Source organism: Denticeps clupeoides, chromosome 6, assembly GCF_900700375.1.
Source record: "Denticeps clupeoides chromosome 6, fDenClu1.1, whole genome shotgun sequence".
In the NCBI taxonomy this organism is placed as follows: Eukaryota; Metazoa; Chordata; class Actinopteri; order Clupeiformes; family Denticipitidae; genus Denticeps; species Denticeps clupeoides.
The window spans coordinates 336,634-358,644 of NC_041712.1; the positions used below are offsets into that span (position 1 = coordinate 336,634).

Here is a 22,011-nt window from a genome sequence, read left to right on the forward strand (position 1 = left end):
ATTTATATTTATGTTTACATGGGAGTTGAACCATCCATCCAACAGGGGAGAAGATTTTTATGGAAGTAGCTGGTAGAGAAGACAAATTCGTATGAAAATATTTAGTCAAGCAGAATACAATAATTTCATAATGATTCTCTACAATGAATCTCACTGTAATAGTTTTGAGCTCACCTTGTAAAACTAAGAAGCACAGCATGCACCTCAGCTGAAGATCTGTCATGTTTAAGAACTGTACAAGTCTTCCAGACATCTTCAGGAGGACATCAGAACATTCGGCCAACACTGTAGAGCAGCTCCTCAAAGTAAAACACTTTTGTTTTAAAGACTTGTCCCAACATGAAATGTGCTGCCATGTGTGGAAGGTACCTTCACTTCTGCCTTCCATCAGGTTGCCTGGCTTCCAGAAAGTAAATACACTCTCTCTCACACACACACACACATACACACACACACACACACACACACGGACCAATATTTAATTCAAGAACAGAATCTGGAGCAGCTGTTTGACTTTCACTTTCTGGCGTCAGAGCATCTGAAACACTGTACAGGGCGCACACACACACACACACACACACACATCCCTTTCTTGAAGACAGTGTTGGTATTCTTGGACCAGTCCAGTTTACTATCTATGTGAAGCCCCTGATACCAGTAGTCCTCCACTACCTCCACATCAGCCCCTCTGATAGTGACCAGAAATTGCCATTTCTGAGACTACCGGTCAATTCTACTGTCTCCAAAGGCTCAAACAAGCTATCATTCATCCAAACTGACCAATGAGAATGACCTGTATTTCCAGTGAGTAACAGGGAGGTGACCGCTGAAGAATGCCAGAGAAGAAAGTGCACAGCAGAGGGCATCTTTCCACTGATTCTAATATCATTCTCCTTTTTTTAGCAATGTTTTTGGTGCAGGTTAGGGTCATGATGTTGTACTATGGATTGCTTGAGGTTTTCTGTGGCCTTCTGTTAAAGTCCCAGACACAGTGTCAATTATTAAGTCCACATTATCACACAGTCCCCCTGTTAGACACAGACAGTGTTAAATTCACACTAGTTAGGCTGTCCTAGTTAAGGTAGTGGGCCACTGTAGCACCAATATACCACTATAACCACATATTACAGTATCAGTCGTACTTTACTTTACTTAGCAGACGCTTTTCTCCAAAGCGACTTACAGGAGGAAGACACCAGCAATTCTCGTCCGATTTCTATAGATTGTGAGTTACAAAACTAAGAGCCCTGATAAGGCTGAACTTGTCAGAAAAAGAACACGCTGGGAAATTGTCAAGTGCTAGACGAAGAAAAAATTTATACACACACACATTTTTTTTTTTGTGCAGTGTGTGTGTGTGTGTGTGTGTGTGTGTGTGTGTGTGTGTTAGTGTTGGACTCGTCTGAAATGCTTTTTGAATAAGAGGGTTTTCAGCTTCTTAAAAGTGGTAGTAGTCTCGGCTAGTCGAATGGAGCAGCCAGGGACAACAACGGAGAACAGAGCTAATTGGGACCGGAGACCCCGTGAAGAGGGAATTTTTAGTCTCGTTTCGTGTGCAGATCTGAGAGGGCGTGCAGGAGTGTATCTGGCTAGTAGTGTGTTGGTGTAAGAGGGAGAACTTCCATTTACAGCCCTGTAGGCAGCATCAAGGATTTAAACTCGATGTGAGCAGCTACCGGGAGCCGGTGGAGAGCGGTGAGAAGAGGTGGGACGTGGGGGTGTTTCGGCTGGTTGAAGATGAGACGGGCTGCCATATTTTGGACCATCGTACAATGCCACCTTCTGCTGCTGCTTCTATTTGTTCTCTCTGGACTTTTTCTCTTCTTGGACAAATCAACACCAGCCCTGCACTGACTCAAAGCCCATTGAGACATACTGCTTGTGATTATGGGCTATATAAGAAATAAATGCTGTTGTTTGTCACAGCTCATTTCAGATGGATAAATTATGGTGGCAGACAAGTGCAAAATTACAAATTAACATTTCATAAAATAAATGTACAACATGCTAAGCAATTTTACAAAACATGAAACCCTTTTAAAGTTGAAAGTGAAGTGATTGTCACATGTGGTACACAGCAGCACAGCACACGGTGCACACAGTGAAATTTGTCCTCTGCATTTAACCCATCACCCTGAGTGAACAGTGGGCAGCCATGACAGGCGCCCGGAGAGCAGTGTGTGGGGACGGTGTTTTGCTCAGTGACACCTCAGTGGCACCTCGGGATTCGAACCGGCAACCTTCTGATTATGGGGCCGCTTCCTTAACCGCTAGGCCACCACTTCCCCATTTTACCAATCACCAACTCAAACAGAGTGAGTGAGGGACTCAAACTGAAAGGGCAGGTATGATAGACCAGAATTGGTGTCATGTGGTGCAAACCAACCAGTTTATTTTGGGAATGTTCAAGGTTAAACAGGTCCCAAACCGAACCGGCAATGCCATTGGCCACCAAAGAAGCCGAGATCAGCATCATATCCAGAGGTCATCTTTTGAAAATAGACGTAGGAGTCCTGCCAGCATTGCAGGGTCAGAGGTCAGCCTGTCAGATTGAGAAAGAGAAAAGGTTTATGAAGACAAGCAGACTAATGACATGGATACTGGAGCCATTTCCTGTGGTCTGAGGAGACCAAGATCAACTTATCTGGTTCAGGTGGAAGGTGGAGGAGCGCAAGGTTTCTAACATCCACCAACTCCATCATGTCGTCGAGGAGACGCAGAAGAGGATTCCAGCTCTAGTGAACTCCATGAGAAATGAGGCAGTGCTGGAAAATAACGCTGGCCAAAAGAAATATCGACAATTTGGACCTTTTCACTCAGGGCTGTGCTCACTTTTGTTGCCACCAGTTTAGACATGAAGGTCTGTGTGTTTAGTTATTCTGAGGGTGCAGGACATTTACACTCTTATACAAGCTGGACACTGTACCAACATGTCAAAAATATGAAGAATGTACTGACTGTTTATATTATGTTTACATTTCAACCTCATTTAATATGATAGAAAATGCATTAGCCTTTGAATTTCAAACATTGATTTTTATGTATTGAAACAATGTTTTGCCTCTACAATTTTGCTGAAAATTTCAGTATATATTTTTCAATATCAATAAATTCACAATAAAAGCCTCAAGCACCAAATATCAAGTAATATTATTCAGTGTGTTCAAATTGATCATCTTCAGTGAGAAATTCAACTCCAAAGAATTGTGTAATCTGGCAAACTAAGCATGAGCGATCACTCAGCGATCATCTCGATCTCAGCCTCCAGCCAATCAAGTTATGGGTTAAGTCATTTACAGCATTTATCAGACGCCCTTATCCAGAGCGACTTACAATCAGTATTTACAGGGACAGTCTCGCTGTAGCAATTTAGGGTTAAGTGTCTTGCTCAGGGACACAATGGCAGTAAGTGGGATTCGAACCCGGGTCTTCTGGTTCACAGGCGAGTGTGTTACCCACTAGGCTACTACCACCCTGCCCGTATATTCAGTCCTGCAAACTTCCACCAATAAGGACCATTACCCATTAAAAGAAACCCCTCAACCCACCCCCTACAATTCAATTAAAAAAAAAAATTCAACATTCACATGCGTAATGAAGTCTAATATCCTAAAGCACCATGGAATCATCCTGTGAGCCCAGTTGATGTTTGCATTAACATGGGGGATAAATAAATATATAAAAATTATAAAATTCCGGACCATAATTGTATGTCCATCAGTAAGTAGGACGGCTGAAAGTGGTTGGTAAACTAAAACCACAAGTGTGAAAAAACAAAATACAAATTTTATTTAGGATTTACACACTTGACATTTTAAATTTAAGACAATAAAAATTTATTTAAAATGATTTAAAATGGCTTGACAGTAATGCTTACAAGATTACATAAATAAAAGACGAACATGGACATACGAGACCGGATGAGGCAGGCTTGGGACGCTGGGTGATCAGGAGCGGCTCTTGCTGACCCAGTGGTATTTATCCACGCGCGGGCCGGAGAACGCGAACGAGGGCCTGTAGTTTTTGAAGGTTTTATGCTGGGGGAACGGTCCATTAGCTGAAGAATGCGGTTGGTATCCCTCTCCTGAATAATGTGCTTTTCTCTTTGGATATGGACCCCAGTTCTGCATCGGCGGGGGGGGCGCAAAGTCACTGAACTTTACGAGAACGCAAGAGACCACAAGTCAGTCATTATTGACGTGCAGGTATGAGAGAAGACGGCTTAATTCCGATTACCTGGTAGACGCTGTTGGGGTTGCTGACAGTGGGAATGGACTTGGGCTCTGGAGCAGACAAGCAGCTGCTGTTGCTGCTGGAGGTGGTGGTGGTGCTCGTGTTCCCTCCCTCCTCATCGGACGAGGTCCCGGAGTGATAGTCGGAGGAAGCCCGCTCCACCGCGTTGTTTATTCTTCTTGAGAACTCGCCATCACCTCTTTGACCCTCAAGCTGAGTTACACAGAAAGGTGTAGTCTTCTCCCCATACCTTCAGAGAGACAACACATACGACGGGAGAAAATCCAAACCTGCACTGAGGTTGTGAGGGGACAAAAAAAAAAAAAAAAAAAAAACTGCTCCTGGCTGGACCTTCTCACGCACCTGCAAGACACCTCTCCAGGGTCCACCCAAATCGTGATCTCTCTGGGCAACCCCAGGTCGTCGTAGTCAATGTCACTCTGTCTGCAGGCCTGTTGAAGGACTGGGTCTTGAGCGCAGGATTTATTCATCCGCAGACACCTGGGGACAATGAGGACAAGCTGGTCCCATGCCAACGGCGCACATGCCAGAAACAACTGAGCCTCCTACCGGAAAGCCTGGCCTCTGGCAGGGTTGTCTGGATACCAGTGGCCCTTGTAACTCTCAAACAGAACGGAGGTGAGGGCCACTGCGAACTTCTCCCGACCTGCTCGCTCCACCTTCCCGTGTTTCTTCGCCAGTCTCGCAATGAAGAACACAGTCGCTGCAATTTCCTCCTTCATACTTCTTCTCGGTTAAAACGTTTCGTCAAAGCGAAGGCTCTTCCTTTGAATCCGCCACATTAAAAGCTGTGACGTCAGCGCGCCGGACGCGCGTCTTTAATGAGCAGAGCACGTGCGCCCAATTAGCACTGCAATTAACTTCTAATGGCGCTGCAATTACTGTATATACCGCAGTCCATATACAGATCCATATATATACCCAGAATAAGGGCTCATCCTGTTGAACTGGGTTTCCATAGCAACCCCGGCTGGCCAGTTCCAGAAGATTTATTCCAAAAGTAAAAAAGGAAGTTTTGTTTCTGAACATAAAAGATAATAAATGAAATAGTGCGGTTTTTTGTGACGTTGTGGCGTCATGACGCTGGAATAAAGGCGCAGGTTTGGGGGAGAAGGACGCGCCGAAGTTGCCGCTGATCGCGCTTCCCGCCACCGCTGCCGCTCAATTCCAACTGAATCTGGAGAATATAAAGCGGCGACAAGCGACAGGGACCTCAGACAGAGGCTATGGCGGCAGATACACAGGTCACACAGACAGACAGACAGATAGACAGATACACAGGTCAGACAGACAGACAGAGAGACAGACAGATACACAGGTCAGACAGACAGACAGACAGATAGACAGACAGACAGACAGACAGATACACAGGTCTGACAGACAGACAGACAGACAGAGAGACAGACACACAGGTCAGACAGACAGACAGACAGATAGACAGAGAGATACACAGGTCTGACAGACAGACAGACAGATAGACAGAGAGATACACAGGTCTGACAGACAGACAGACAGACAGAGAGACAGACACACAGGTCAGACAGACAGACAGACAGACAGATACACAGACAGACAGACAGACAGATAGACAGAGAGATACACAGGTCTGACAGACAGACAGACAGATAGACAGAGAGATACACAGGTCTGACAGACAGACAGACAGATAGACAGAGAGATACACAGGTCTGACAGACAGACAGACAGACAGAGAGACAGACACACAGGTCCGACAGACAGACAGACAGACAGATACACAGACAGAGAGATAGACAGACACACAGGTCAGACAGACAGACAGAGAGACAGGCAGGCAGACAGACAGACAGACAGATACACAGGTCTGACAGACAGACAGACAGACAGATACACAGGTCAGACAGACAGACAGACAGAGAGACAGACAGATACACAGGTCTGACAGACAGACAGACAGACAGATACACAGGTCTGACAGACAGACAGACAGACAGAGAGACAGACAGATACACAGGTCTGACAGACAGACAGACAGACAGATACACAGGTCTGACAGACAGACAGACAGACAGAGAGACAGACAGATACACAGGTCTGACAGACAGACAGACAGACAGAGAGACAGACAGATACACAGGTCTGACAGACAGGCAGGCAGACAGACAGACAGACAGACAGAGAGAAAGACAGACACACAGGTCAGACAGACAGACAGACAGACAGAGAGACAGGCAGGCAGACAGACAGGAAGGCAGACAGACAGTCAGAGAGACAGACAGAGAGACAGACAGGCAGGCAGGCAGATAGACAGGTCAGTCAGACAGACAGAGAGACAGTCAGACGGGCAGGCAGGCAGGCAGGCAGACGAATTGACCCCACCTGGTGATGTGACGTCACGGCAGCCGTGACAACGACGCAGTGGTGGAATGAAAAGAAGCGGACACGGAGAAACGGTTTCTGCTGGGTCTGTATAAGAAATATTTTTCCATAAAGCTTGCCTACTAATTTCAGAGTCATTGTAGACATGTTTGTTCTGTGTTCCATGCTGAATCGTTGGTTTGGGGCTGGTTTGTAGGCAGTGTAGTTAGCTGATTGTTTTATACCACCTGCAATCACTAACCATACTGCCAACAGCCTGGCATCCCCACGTCCACTCCACAAAAGCACCAAGCCTGCTCAGGGTCCTACACGTGGAGGACCTGCAAAGATCTGTGTGGTCACCAGGCAGTGTGGTTATTTGATTAGTTCACAGTAATCACTAACTTCACAGCCATCTGAACGACAGAACATGCGCTGGAGCGAGAACGAGAAGATGAAGTCAGTAGAGAAATGACATTAATATTGTTAAATACGGCGTACGTAAAGTGCAGCTGCGGTGATCACCTCTCCTTCTACTCCACTGTTATGCAGTGGTGGGTATTAGAAGTAGTAACATGTGTGTAACTTGTAGGGAAGATCTCGCAGCAGGCACATTAAGGACATCATCCTCATCCTCACCTCAACTACTGGCTGATCTCACAAGCATTAATATAGAAACGAATATTCCATCTTCCTCACAGTACTAATATTGTACTAAAAAAAAAAAAACTCCTTTTGGAAGTCAACAGAGAACTTAAACGTAACTCAACTTATGTTGACCTTGTTTCCATGGAGATCCTGTAAGAACAATCCACTGCCAGAATTTGAGCACAATCTGGCTCCCATAATTAATGTTGCCACCGTAACTATGTAATTCTGTGCACGGTATCTGGGACATCAGCAGGACAGAATCCCTGGGGGGTTGCTTCTTATGCCACCAGACTGGGGTGAGGAGGGTGTGGGGCTTGGCATTCTCTGCATTGGGCCCTCGGGTGCTGTACACGCCCCACTGTACCATATATATATACACACACACACACACATACACAGTACAGGCCACAAATTCTCATTCGACGTGTTTTCTTTATTTTCGTGACCATTTACGTTGGTAGATTCTCACTGAAGGCATCAATGAATGAACACATGTGGAGTTCTGTACTTAACAAAAAGTGGAGACCTGGCCTCCACAGTCACCGGACCTGAACCCAATCCAGATGGTTTGGGGTGAGCTGGACCAACAAGTGCTAAACACCTCTGGGAGCTCCATCAAGACTGTTGGAGAAGCATTTCAGGTGACGACCTCTTGAAGCTCATCGAGAGAATGCCAAGAGTGTGCAAAGCAGTAATCAGAGCAAAGAAACTAGAATATAAAACATGTTTTCAGTTATTTCACCTTTTTTTGTTAAGTACAGAACTCCACATGTGTTCGTTCATAGTTTTGATGCCTTCAGTGAGAATCTACCAACGTAAATGGTCATGAAGATAAAGAAAACACGTGGAATGAGAAGGTGTCCAAACTTTTGGCCTGTACTGTATATAAAACACTGTGTATTTTTATTTACATGTTAGAAAGCACACGGTCGGCTGTTAATATTGGATTCCCATAATCCTGTTGTTTATAGATCTCACTGCAGCTTTGATACAGTGCACCCCAACATCACATCTGGAGCTGTGTGTGAGTTGGTTCTGGTCTTATTTCTTCATTTAGGTCAGTAGTTATCAGCAGCATAAACAGAATTGTCTTAAAGACAAATATTCTTGGATGGAGACAAATTCTCACAATTTAAATGTAAGGCATTTGTCATCCTGTCAACCAGGTTGTGGATTTCCTCTCACTTTATATAAGTTATCCATAGCGATTTACAATCAGTAGTTACAGGGACAGTCACCCCCTGGAGCAACTCCAGTTAAGTGTCCTGCTCAGGGACACTATGGTAGTAAGTGGGATTTGAACCTGGGTCTTCTGATTCATAGGCGAGTATGGTACCACCAGGCTACTACCACCCTGTGCACACATATAATATATGCAATCTACTGCGATATTGAAATATTGGATGAAAATGTTTCAAACCATTACATTTTGGTACCATAATTTATTAAATGCTGACAACTACTGAAAATTATTAAATTCTTTCATGAAACGTTCAGATGCCCTGATGTCACATTAATTTATATATACGTCTGTATAAATTGGTGTTCTGCTGTGGTTGAGGATGATACGCTGGTCATAATTTATTTTACAAGACTTGTAAAATACATACTTTCTTTTTTATTGGTTCAAGAACGCCCCCATCCCACTCCCTCGCTGGGACAATGTCCTTTAACATGTCATGTTTCCTGTACAGCACTTTGGTTGGCAAATGTCATTTTAATATAAATGAAATTAATGACATTAGGGCCACTCTGGTGTCCGCCAGCAGAGCGGTGCCTGCGCAGACATTTTGACACTTTAACAATTATGCATTCATCATTGTACAGGAGGTCCATTTGTCCATGTCTACTGGAGACCTAAAAAACATAAAGGATGCAACACAAATACATGTTCATTGCATGAAATAAAAAGACACAAATATACTGAAGTGATTCTCCAGATTGAAATAGTGAACGTAACTCTGGACATGGGTAAAGATTTATTTATTAAAAAAAAAAAAAAAAAAACCCGTTGTTCAGGGTCTCCAATCAGATAATACCATAATGGTTTGATTAAATCAAACTGCTATTTTAGTTTTAAATGTACTGAATCCCCATATGGCTGGATTTCATAATAGAACACATAGGCAGCCAGTGAAGACAAATATTTCCATTCCTGCTAAACATTGTTAAATGAACTGCGGTTTTCTTAATAAGGGGAATCTCGCTACTTTAGCATGTTAGTCATTAGAGCGTAGACATTCAGTAACGTAACCGCCGGACTCAGCCCCACACCAAACACTCTTTTAATGCTTCACGTTTCTTGGAATGTGGTCTGAACAAAACGTAATTAAACAAACCAAAGATAAAGCAAAAGAATACTTCCACCTTGGTTCATACGTTTAACCGCGTAAGAGGACAATACGATGAATTAAATGATTAGAAGCTAAAATCTTCACATGCAAATATGCCAGAAGTAGAAGGAAATCCTGTGGTTTGATAATGGCCATATCTGCTGAAAGACTGTTACACAGTACATTTCAGAGCTGCATCCACAATCCTAAGGCCACTCTGCACTTATTTGGGTCCCATGCAGGCCACAGCCTCCAATAATATCTGGAGTATAAAGAAGTGGGACTCCTTGAGGTCTTGTAGGGCATCTTTGGGGTCTTCAGAGGTTTATCATCAGTTTACCTCCTCACCTCTTTAAGGCAGAATGCTCTACTACTTAAAAAAAAAATAAAATTAAATAAACCGTGGACTTCGATGGAAAACACTGCGGCCCAGACATTTCTGTTCTGGCACGGTGTGCCATTTCAGACTCTGAAGCTCTCTCCCTTGCCGTCGATATGGCGCAGACGGAGATAAACATCGGTGCCAATGCCCTGCATGGACTGGACAGACAAGGAGCCACCCAGGTACTCCGCATATGCACGGGAGGTGGGCAGGCCAAAGCCAAACCTGTGAGGAAGCACAGATGGATGTTAGAGTTTAGAACTACTGTACACACCTTTTAACAGAAATCAGTCAGAACAATGAGGAGGTCACCAAAGCATAGATTTCACTAGATGTTTGAAGGTATGCTGTGGTTTCTGTCAATAGCAGATCCTTCAAGTTCTGGCTTGAAGGACTTGTTTTCCAGCACATTCCACAGATGCCCAGTGGGATTGATAGCTGGAGAATTAACACCTCAAACTCAAAAACCGCTCACTTTATTGTCCAATCCAACATGTTAACATCAAGGACAAAATGTGTACTTGCTGCCTGATGTATCCCACCCACTGCAAGGGGTCACTGATTGAGTTAACAGTGCTGATGACTGATGTCCCATATAGACGTGGTGTGGTGAGGACTGTAAAAAATTGCAGGTGTAGTGGGGTGGTATTAGCCTAGTGGGTAACAAACATTTTTTCTTGCTACAGGGCTCTAGACTACCTTTTTTCTACTAAATATCTGGTTAACAAAGTTCTTTATTTTTAGCACAATTCTACAGGTAACTTCCTGAAAATGTGTTGGTGCTTAAATTTCTTCACTGAGCTGAAATACATGAAAAGATACATGATAATAAAAAAGGGGTTGAACTTGATTATCATCTCGGCCTGATGATCCGTTTTGCTGCTGCGCATAAATGAATGGTGAAGCTGTTAAAGGTTCTGGTTGCACTGGCAAAAAAAGCAAAGTCTGAAAAGTGATGTAAGAATGTATGAAAGACTTGTAACATGAGCAAACAGCAAAGCATGCTGTTCTTGTTGGGCTTGGGTCGAACTTAAATCCTGATGAAAACAGATATCCAAGGCTCTGTCGATCAGACTGGTCCAGGCTACCCACCATTCTGTCTGACTGCAGCACATGCACTTTCAAACAAACAGTAGTATCTGTTACCACGGCCCCGCCCTTCACCATAACTGATTGGTTTAGAATACAATATATTCCTAATGTGTGTCTGTTACTTGAACCCCAATGAGTTTATGGAGAACCCCCCCCAGCCCAAATGCCCGGCTGACCACATTGGCACAACATTGAGAAATTAGGTCTCATGTGCTAAATTTGTTGCACTCTAGAGGCCTTTACTACCATTGTGTCCCTGAGCAAGACGCTTAACCCTGAGAGACCGTCCCTGGCACTAGAGGAGCTGTGGATAAAGGCCTCTTACCCATGCATGGGGCCAGACTGTGGGCCACTGTTAGTGATTGTGTTGAAGAGGTTGCTCATGCGTGGATCCTGGTTGCTCTCCTCGGCAGTGCTGAAGTGGTAGTCCATTACCTTCTCCAGAATGGTATGGGGGATTCCTCCACCACGGTCAGCGATCCTAGGAACACAACAATATTTGAATATTTAATGAAATACCAATGAAACATGTCCTCAGTCACTCATGTCATTTGTAAAGAGTCCCACTGAGGACAGTGAAAAAGCTAGTGACCTACAGCCCTGCAGAATTCAGAAGTGCTGCACGCTTACTGGGCCTAATGTACAACTGGTTGCCATGACTACCACACGTTTGTCCTATTAGTTCAACAACAAGATGAGCATGGAGTTCTGCTTCAACAAGCGTTTTCAGCAGAAAGACCCACCTGATGACAAAGTCCGTCTCATTGTTTGCTATGGTCACCACCACATCAGGGACATTATAAGGCGTGTCCAAGTGGCTCTCCATAGTAGCCCTGAGAGGAATGCAAAGGTGAGATTTATAATAGTAAAAATTGATAAGTCATATCCTGGCCTCATGCAAAAGGTCATTCTACAGTCTATGCTAAAATACAACAAAAGTTTTACCTACTTTACTAAAAGTGGTAGAGAAAAGCAAAGGGTGTGAAATGGGTGTGAAAATAAATAAATAAATAAATAAACTAGCGGAGATAGAGGGGAAAAAAAAAAAAAAAAAAAAAAAAGTGCGGTTTTACGAGGTGAGGCGCTGGTAGTTCATATTTCACAGCTGTCTCCAAATTATTTGGCAGGACAATGAACTGCGTGGCACTTTTTTATATTTGTCTTTTATAGTATGTATATTTGGCAGTTGTTTAAAAAAGGACAAACAAAAAATATACACCCGTATGCTTTACATTTTTTGTTTTAGTCCATTTTTATTTTACTTTATTACTATTATAACAGCTCAAGGGGTGGGGAAAAAAAAAATGACAGATTAATTTATTATTAAAAATAATCATTAGTTACTTTGATCAAGGCGGCTTCAGTGGGATTCAGTCCCTTCATGTCTGCTTCCTTACCCGCTATGTCAACACAATCAGAAGGTTGCCGGTTCGAATCCTAATCTGCCACTGAGGTGCCACCATCCCCACACACTGCTGTCATGGCTGCCCACTGCTTACTAAGGGTGATTGTTAAATGCTGCGTTTCACAATGATAATTGGGCCCAAATAACCACGTCCAGCGCACAGGCTCCAATGAGAGATTTGAAGTAAAATCAATCACTCTTACCTCATAGCATTCTTTAAAAGCTCTGGCAGGATGTAGTCTAGAGGCATGGGGATGAAAGGAAAGCGGGCAGCAACATGACCGTTAATGCGGACTCGCGGGGAGCTTCCATACTGGTGTTCACACAGCCGCCTGGGGTGCAACAGAAGATACGCTGTTGTTCTAGTGCAGCCATACATCATGTTTACAGCGAAGAAGAAGGGAAACACGGTACTCTACTCCAATCTGACCGGAATGGGTGGAACTCACTGTAGATCTCAGGTAGGAGAGAAAGTTCAGTATAAATGACTCCCTTTAAAATAAAACCTCTGCCGTTCACCAAAAGGGTAAACAATGTTAGCCCTGATATAAACTGAGCAGAACATGTTATATGGCCGTGTACTGTCAAATGTCGTGTGCAGGAACGTCATTCTGGGAAAAAGAGAAATAAACGTCAAGGACTTCTCAGAAGAGGCAGGAAATATATATTTCCATTCTCGACCACCTTTACGTAGAGCAGGGTTTCATTTCTTTCAGATCCTCCGTCTACTCACTTTATGAGATACTGTAAATATAAAGAGCATTTTTTCCATCCTGGAAGAGAAGAGTCAATGTAGACTAATTACAAATTAATATAAAACCATAAAACTCACCGCGCAAAATCCACCCACTTCTCAATAATCTTTTTTGGAGACAGGCGGCGGCAGATAATTCCCACAAAATCCGGCTGAAATGGAATAAAAAGCTGAATCAAACACATACAAATATTTCAACTTGTGACTTAAATCGCTCCCCGTTCCGGGAAAGTATATGATTAGAAATAATGTACAGCGCTGTGAGGGAAAAGCTTTTTCTCTTCATTCCTCAACCCAAAGTCTTTCTGATCAAACAAATGACAAATATTTTAAGAATATGACCCGTTGACCCCTTTACCACCCAGGCTATTTCCCCCTAAATGTCATACTTGCTTTTGTCTGCTTCAGCTGCTATATTGCATTATATTAAATTAGTATGACACTGACCCCCTCCATCACCACCATAAGGCCCCCGTGGACCGTAATTCCTGCGTGGGACTAATGGGAACGCTGAACTGGAGCCCTGGCCCGGTTTTATAAATAGAACACATGCAATGAACATTTCAAATGAGCAGCAGTGTGAACTTAATGATAATAATGGTGGTGATTTCAGGGGTCTCATGTTTCACTCTCTACACCAGTCATGTGATCCATAACTTCCAATAACAGCAGAACTCACATTGTCCTCGTGCAGGGACAGGTGGTGTGTGGCCAGCATGCGGATGCCCAGACGGGACGTAAGTGTGGTGTCCAAGAAGTTACGCACCAGGGTTTCATCCTGACATAAGAGAGGAAAGGTCACAGCATTTATACCAGCACCATTAACAGCCATCGGGGGAAAACCGCCGGAAACCCTCACCTGGATGTGCTTCCTACACTCACGGAAACCCTCAGCCAGGATGGTCACCACGTCCTTGTGATCATCCAGCAGCTGCTGCACAAGCTTGCTGTAGCCAGATTCCATCTCTTGGTCCTTGATCTGCAAAGCCAGATGAACCGAGTCATGATGAAGGCCTGGAAAAACCTGCACGCGAAAACCACACCAAACCGCATTCGAACTCACCGTAGGGAAGTCGCTCAACATGTGGTAGGCCCGGATGTAGAGCTCGTGCTGCAGGAGCGAGAAGATTGGTGGGTCAGAGCAGCCCCCATTACAGCCCCCGAAATAACAAGCCGCATGCCGGCGCCCGACAGCACTCATGTCTTCCAGGAACCGTCGCAGTTTCACGTTACACAATGATGTACGACCCAAAACAGCACAAGACCACACGAAATGCACATTTGAAGAATGCGGACGGTCCCACGGTCACAACAGGCTGCCCGTGCACGGAATTCAGGTCAAAGTTCACGCTCAATATAGGTTTCCTGTGAACAAGATCATGTAATTCAAAACGGCAAATCCAAACCCCACGTAACTTCATTAAAACTTTTTCCACGCGAGAATCAGTTGGTGGGGAGGGAGGGGTGTAGGGCGGACGTACCACTTGCAGGATGGTGGGGTTGCAGCCGATGATGAAGGGCAGGCTGCGGAAGCCCTTGATGCGGTGGGCGATGCGTACGGGCAGCTCCTTGTGAAGGTACCTGGCGCTGCTCTGTGGGCGGAGAGGAACCCCACCACCACCCCCATCACCATCATCATAATCATCATCATCATCATCACCACCACCTGCAGCCACACACGCCAGATCCTCACCAGGATGTGCTGTCCGTCCGGAGACTTGCCCGCGTACAGCAGGGTGGCCGGGGTGAGGCGGACCGAGGCCTACAATAAAAAAAACCCACCAAGTGTGACCTTGGCGCGACTTCACTGACACGCACGTCCAGAGACGCCTGTGACGTACACGCCCTGCGGCCGAGCGGCTCGTTACCTTCTCGGCGGACGCGTCGATGGCGGACTGGTTGTAGAACGAGGTGACGGTCTTGGACCGCTCCCGGGCCAGCTCGGAGTAGCCCTGCATGGACGAGGTGGAGCGGAGGCGCTGGCTCAGGCCGGTTTCCCCCCCGGACGTGGCGGCCAGCAGCAGCCTGCTCGGACCCGACGCCAGCATCGCCATGCGACGGCGCATTTTCCTGCTTCAGCTGGGCTTCTCTCGGTCGCCTACAAATCCATCCTGGTCCCACACCCGCTCCGCGCAAACACGCACGTCCACAACCGACGTCCCATGGCTCCAAATGCGGTTTGTTTTATATAAGAGGAGCTCAACGGCGTTTGTCCGAAGACTCGAGGTCTCGACCAATCAGAGCGACGCTATTACCGTGAGCCCGCCCCTTCTCGCTCGGTAAACATCGAAGACGGGGTCTGGTCTGAAGACTCGACCAATCAGAGCGACGCTATTACTGTGAGCCCGCCCTTTCTCGCTCGGTAAACATCGAAGACGGGGTCTGGTCTGAAGACTCGACCAATCAGAGCGACGCTATTACCGTGAGCCCGCCCCTTCTCGCTCGGTAAACATCGAAGACGGGGTCTGGTCTGAAGACTCGACCAATCAGAGCGACGCTATTACCGTGAGCCCGCCCCTTCTCGCTCGGTAAACATCAAAGACGGGGTCTGGTCTGAAGACTCGACCAATCAGAGCGACGCTATTACCGTGAGCCCGCCCCTTCTCGCTCGGTAAACATCGAAGACGGGGTCTGGTCTGAAGACTCGACCAATCAGAGCGACGCTATTACCGTGAGCCCGCCCCTTCTCGCTCGGTAAACATCAAAGACGGGGTCTGGTCTGAAGACTCGACCAATCAGAGCGACGCTATTACCGTGAGCCCGCCCCTTCTCGCTCGGTAAACATCGAAGACGGGGTCTGGGCTGAAGACTCGACCAATCAGAGCGACGCTATTACCGTGAGCCCGCCCCTTCTCGCTCGGTAAACATCGAAGACGGGGTCTGGGCTGAAGACGACTGCTGGGGAACATCTTGTTCCATAAACGTAGTAGCTATGGAGGGCTACGACGGCCAAAATGAAAACAGATTAATCAATCAATGATTCAATAATAAAATACATGATTTTAAAAGGAACAAATAAAGGTTAATTAATACATCAGGAATTCCAAAAACATAATTAATTAGGAAATTATGTAACTATTATTTTACAATTTATTTAATATGGGCACATTCAATGCATCACAAATTACTTTCATCCCAAATTACTTTCAAGTGAGCGGAACTAACGCCAACCCCAACACGGTGCTACCTCAGTAAATTCCTCCACTTTATATATTCATGTTCATCATCACTGCTTCACTGGAGAATTCGAACACTGACTGAACAAATACAGTATTTACAACACACGCCAGATGTTCAGATGGTATAGCTGCCAAAGGTGGCTGTCTGGAGTCAGTAGTTCAGAATACATTTTGGTTTATTAATGAATTCCATTATTTATTTTTGATCTTGTTAATATTTATTTGTTTTATGCTTGCAGTACAAAGACACATTGAACACCAAAAATTGGTTCTTTCTTCTTTTAATGGGTAGAGTATGATAATTAAACAGTCATGGAAAAATAAACGGATTGTTGTGAATGATCTGAGTGATGAATAAAACCATACTCCTCATCAGTCTTGAAGAGAACATTGTCTAAAAATGATTATGATTTAGCATTTGTCTTGATTTCTTGCATTGTCCAAGGTCCTCCTGCCAGTGTTATGGTGAATGTATTGCAGGGAAGGCACAGCTGTACAGGACACTCAAAGTCTCCTCCACACTACTACCATGTTTTTATCACTAACGGCAACAAGGTAGTGCAGCTCTGTGTCCATGGCAACACTGTTAATAGACGGTCCATCCAAAGTGCCCAGTCCAGGTCTCACTGGACATGGCCATTCCAGGACCTGAAAGAAAACAGTTATTAAAACCTTAAAACATCAACTTTGACATCATGTTCCTCTGCCATACATTAGGGTGCCCACCTCACCTGCTTATTGTTATCAGCGTTTATATTGCCAGGCCATAATAATAGATCTATATAAAGTGATCTCACAGGGTGTGGCCAGTGGGCTGCCCCAGATGGGACAAATCAAAACCACCCGGACAATCTGGGACAGTTGGCAACCCCCAATCCTGAGCTGCCAAGGTGCCACTGTGCAAAGTACCATCCCCACACACTGCTCCACGCAGGGGTTAAATGCAGAGGACACATTTTGTGCATCAGGAGAGACAATTCACTTCAATTTACTTTAAGAAAGATGAAGAGCTCATCCTCTACTGGTCTAGGTATACAACCTCTGTGCTTCAGACTTGCCATTTTCGAAAAAGTCATAATATTGATTAGATCTGTACCTCTGTTGCAGGAACTGGTGGTCCTGCAATCAATCTGGCATTCATGGCATCAGTGTCTATGTGGTACGTCCAGAGGTGTCCCTTTTCATCTCCACACACCACATAACCCCAGCCTGGAGGGAGCGGGAATAGTGCAGGTCAATCCCAGATGCAGTAAAGTGTCTGAGGAGCATCTGAAGTACAACTTACGAGTACACGTGCTGAGAGACAGGTAGGGAATGTCAGTCTCACTCCACTGAAGCTCAGTCAATACCACAGCAGCAGTTTCAACCTTCTTCCCAGAGTGACCTGCCAGTGTCCTGCTCCAGCTCCACAGATAAATGGAGCCCTGCTGAGCACTTTTAGAAGCTAAACGAGAGCAAAGGGCACATGAGAAAATTACGACATCCACCCTACAACCCCTCTGATCCGCTTTACCAACTCACCCACAATATCATCGGTGACAAATGCCAGACCGTCGATGGTGCGACAGTGGTTTGTTTTATTCTTTTTCCTGTAAATTGGGAATGTGACATCCATCTCCACGGTCCTGCAAAACAAGAAATGGCAGTGAGGCCTGAATCCCACATCAGAGAGTGCTTGTGGAATCACTAGACACTGTTCACACAAACCTTTTACTCTTATTCTGCTGGATGCTGAAGGACAACAGACCCTCATCACAGGCTGAAAGGAGGTGCTTGTCTGCAGACAGTGGAGGCAGACAGAGGTGCAGAGGCGTGGAGCTGCTCTCCAGAACCATGAGCTGACTGGAACACAAACATTTCAGAATCACCAACTCATCAAAAGACTTGGGGACAAAGCAGTCCTAAAAGAAAAGTAGTTTTCCCGTCTGTAACAGAGCAATCAAATGAAAATGGAACCAAACCACCACTGTCATCAGAACCGGCAGAGCTCATGGCAGAAAAAAGCCAGATAATCAGAAGAAGACTTGGAACTGCCCTGTTGTGGCACGTGACAGCTTTTATCCATCGAACATAATCTCCATATTTCTTGGTGTGAAGAAGCTCCCACTGAGGAGAATTCTGTCATTGTGTTTGTAGTCCAGATCGTCCCGCTCGAGTTACATGGACGACTACAAACGTCCGTTTTCTCCTACGCCTGCATTAATTGCCCTTACAGCAACGACACTGTGACAAGACACCTGAGCCGCCCGGTCACACAGTCTGCAGCTGCCATGTCACCGCGGAGCTCGAGTGAACTCACCTGACTTGGAAGTTGTAGTCTCCGTCTATACAGCCCACATCCCACATGACGATCTTGCAGTCATACGCCCCGGCTGAAGGAAGGAGGAATTAGAGACCTCCAAATGAACAAGGATCTGAAGAAGAGAAGCTCCCACTTACTGAACAGAACGCTGCTCTGGACGGGACTGAAACGCAGGGTGGAGAGGGCTCGGCGACTCGCCCGGAACTCTCCGTAGGCCAGGTTGGCCTGGGTGTGGATGAGTTTGATGACGCCCCTCTTCCCTCCTGCAGCTAGAACATGGCAGGGACGCGGAGCACCGCTGCTCGGTACCATTAGTACCGATGACCAGGCCAAAGAGAAAAACTCCTGCCAGCAAAGGGAGGAGAACAGCAGCGTTCAATATGGATCCGTGCTCGTTGCTGAACTGGGTGTGACAGAAACATGACCGACCTCGCCAGGGACCTTGTACTTCTTCTGGACGTGCCCAGTCTCACAATCAATCAGACACACAGACTCTCCTCCACAGGTGGCCACGATGGGGCCAGAAGCGCCTACAGGCACAAAAACCAACACAGATCTCAGTTAACTGTGATGTCAGAGGGGTCTCAGCAGGGTTAACCAGTCGGTCAACACCAACCTTTTCCATCCAGCGCAGGCTGGAATGCACAGGCCCACAGCTGTGTCTGAAAGTCGCCTGGACTGTCCTCTTTGCTGTGGCACTGCAGGACGTGTGTGGCCTGCAGACTAACAGGAGCCTGGAACAGCGAGGGGTACAGAGCCATTAAGCAGCAATCTCCTGGCTGTTCACACGCTAAACGTCCTGGGCAGTCAGCAGAAGAATGGTCCCTGCACACTCGCTCAGCAGATAGGTGTGAAAATGTGCAGATAGATCAGATACCTTCTCTACAGAGCTACTGCGAGGCAACGCTCCAACATCACACTTCACCCTCACACTTGTTGTTTTGGAATTATTCTTTGTTGGACTGGGAGTGCAGTCCAGTTTCTGAGGGGTATTTCGAGGACGAATGGACTTGCAAGGACTGGGAGACATTTTCGACCTCTTCAAGACACTTGTGGGATGGTCAGCTTCATCTCCTTTTGTCTTCCTCTTTGTTGGTGTGAGACGGGTCTTTGTGGAAAACACAAAAACTTTAAATGGGATCTAAAAACTCGAATCCAACATTCCAGGAGAGCTGATGTACTCACCTCGGTGTCCTCTTTGTCCATCAGTGACTTTAAATATTCTTTAGCAATCATCTCAACCTACAAATCCAAGAAAGAAAAAAAAAACGGAGACCATCATTTCCTTTCAACCTCAACCCAGACAAAAGAAGCAAAAGCTGCTGTCCTCACCCTCCACTTGGTGTATTCACTTATTGAACTGGGTCCATATCGAACCTGAGCGCAGGCAGCTCTGATGAAGCATTTCTCAACTTGAGCCACTCTCGCCGCTGTTGGAGGATCTGGGAGACTGAAGTCCTTCTCCCAAACTGCAATGACCTGAGCACACAGGACAGTGGGCTGAATTCATTCCCGACTGACAGACGTCACCCAGAAAATCCCAACTCACCTTGTTTCTGAGGATCTCATTGCTGACATGGCGGATATGGTTAGCTCTGGAGCTAATATCCTTTCCATTCAATGTTTTAAGCTTGGGCAACAGGAATATAGCCTTGTGCTCATCATTAACCTGAAACCGAGCAAAGAAGTTCCTTCTTTCAGATTTCACTTACTGTTTCTGCTGTTTTTCTGTGGAACTTTACAGGGTTTTACTCACAGTGAGGTACAGATTGCCCTCAAGACAAAGCTCCTGTATGGATCTGAAGTTTTCCAGGCCACAGACATCCTCCATGTTATTATTGGAACAGTCAAGACGTTGCAAGGAGGGCAGGGTCAGTCCAGGTGGCATCTTCTGCAGCATATTCCCAGACAGGTCCAACGTCTGCAGGCCGCTTAGACCACACAGCAGGGAGAGGGGCAGATCAGTGTTCTTCAGCCCCATCTGAGAAAGACTGGTAAAAAAAAAAAGGGTCACACATATACAAGATGAAGTGATACACACCATTACAAATAAAAATACGTACTTCAGACTGGTGATCTGATGAAGCCTGTCGACTTTTGGGTGGCTTCTTTCCAGAAGAACTTTCTCTGTGATCTTCTCCATGGCTGCCTGTTGGGTGAAGATGCAGAGGTGGAATATACAGGGGCTACAGAGGGCGTGGTCACAGACGGACAATTTCTATTGGCTGTGGACTCGCATGACGTGGAACTTCACCCTCCTTTGGTTTTATATATTTTTGTCGTAATGTCGTAGTATGTCATATTAACCACCCCATATCTAAGATAATATAATATTCCATCCTACTAGCAGAAATGGGCTTCCATCCTACACATTGTCGATTTTCCAGGACGAAAAGCTTTCGTTCCGGTCTCATCATGCACGTTTGACTGAGAGAACAATGCAGACGGCCAGTGGAGAATGAGTCGAAATACGTTTATCCCGCATTTTACGCGCCGTCGGCGTGAACGCGGTTCGTTCCTGCGTGAGTATAGTCACACTGGAAATGTATACGACGTTATATAACGTTCAATTCAACTTGAAACACCCAATGCTTACCTAATTCTTCAGCATGGCGAATTTCCCGCCAGCAGCACAATCCCTGACCCGGAAACAAACAGGCCAGAATATTGCCACACTCGCCGCCATCTTTAATGTGGCGCTGCGTTATCTGACCTATCGTTGAGCTGCAAAAAAACATTTTACTGTCTTACAGCAACAATGTTTGAACGTTTTTGTGGGTTTGGGTAAAATCATAACGTTGAGCTTTAGACAAGGTGATAAACCAAGTTTGGAACTGGGAATAGACAGTGCCTAGGCTTTTTCCAGGCGCTCACGATTAAAGCTGGGAATACACTGAGCACGTTTCCTGTCTTGGGGTAAACACCCAGTGGGGTCACAAAAATTTATTTGATTTACCACTATAAATAACTTTCCCCCGTTGTTTCAGACACGATAAGTAGGCGAGACCACGTTGAAAAGGTTTGCTTGTATCTGTGTTTGCACATGCGCAATAGGGATGTGCGGATCGAACCTAAATATTAATACTATCGTTAGTATTAATACTATTAATACTAACGAACCTAAATATTAATACTATATAATACTATACTATATTAATACTATGACAGAACGGGGTGAACCCAGTCTGTCTGGTGCCCAAGGCAAGCAGTAGGTTCGATTATCTTGCCGATGAATCAGTATGTACACTATGGCCTAAAAAGCAGCTGAACTAGAATTCCTTCTTCCAGACAATCTTCCCATAACATAAAAAAAGATCTCAAG

The 22,011-nt window shown here is 45.5% G+C and overlaps 3 protein-coding genes across 4 annotated transcripts; all 3 read right to left on the reverse strand.

Annotated features, from left to right (window-relative positions):
* Positions 1–2,181: 2,181 nt before the first annotated feature.
* Positions 2,182–4,976, reverse strand: btg4 (B-cell translocation gene 4). The gene is made up of 5 exons (XM_028984250.1): positions 4,804–4,976; positions 4,597–4,734; positions 4,237–4,483; positions 3,913–4,157; positions 2,182–2,778 (listed from the first exon to the last, which is right to left on the reverse strand). Exons 1-4 carry the CDS (start codon positions 4,974–4,976, stop codon positions 3,948–3,950), a joined length of 768 nt encoding a protein of 255 aa, XP_028840083.1. The 3' UTR covers positions 2,182–2,778; positions 3,913–3,947.
* Positions 4,977–8,847: 3,871 nt separating this feature from the next.
* On the reverse strand, positions 8,848–15,445 carry bckdk (branched chain ketoacid dehydrogenase kinase). The gene is made up of 11 exons (XM_028983504.1): positions 15,077–15,445; positions 14,902–14,970; positions 14,690–14,800; positions 14,272–14,319; positions 14,068–14,187; positions 13,888–13,986; positions 13,287–13,360; positions 12,658–12,786; positions 11,793–11,882; positions 11,375–11,530; positions 8,848–10,182 (listed from the first exon to the last, which is right to left on the reverse strand). Exons 1-11 carry the CDS (start codon positions 15,272–15,274, stop codon positions 10,038–10,040), a joined length of 1,239 nt encoding a protein of 412 aa, XP_028839337.1. The 5' UTR covers positions 15,275–15,445; the 3' UTR covers positions 8,848–10,037.
* A 1,213-nt stretch (positions 15,446–16,658) lies between these two features.
* On the reverse strand, positions 16,659–21,314 carry lrwd1 (leucine-rich repeats and WD repeat domain containing 1). Of its 2 annotated transcripts, XM_028984080.1 has the most exons (16): positions 21,286–21,314; positions 20,753–20,838; positions 20,446–20,680; positions 20,239–20,358; positions 20,022–20,168; positions 19,875–19,931; positions 19,567–19,797; positions 19,306–19,423; positions 19,119–19,219; positions 18,827–19,034; positions 18,687–18,759; positions 18,095–18,229; positions 17,909–18,012; positions 17,673–17,831; positions 17,484–17,596; positions 16,659–17,035 (listed from the first exon to the last, which is right to left on the reverse strand). In XM_028984080.1, the coding sequence occupies exons 2-16, from the start codon at positions 20,830–20,832 to the stop codon at positions 16,892–16,894; spliced, it is 2,025 nt and encodes a 674-aa protein (XP_028839913.1). In that variant the 5' UTR covers positions 20,833–20,838; positions 21,286–21,314; the 3' UTR covers positions 16,659–16,891. The 2 variants fall into 2 exon arrangements, with proteins under 2 accessions (XP_028839913.1, XP_028839914.1); XM_028984081.1 differs by lacking the exon at positions 21,286–21,314 and having other exon boundaries at positions 20,446–20,670; positions 20,753–20,840.
* Positions 21,315–22,011: the final 697 nt, after the last annotated feature.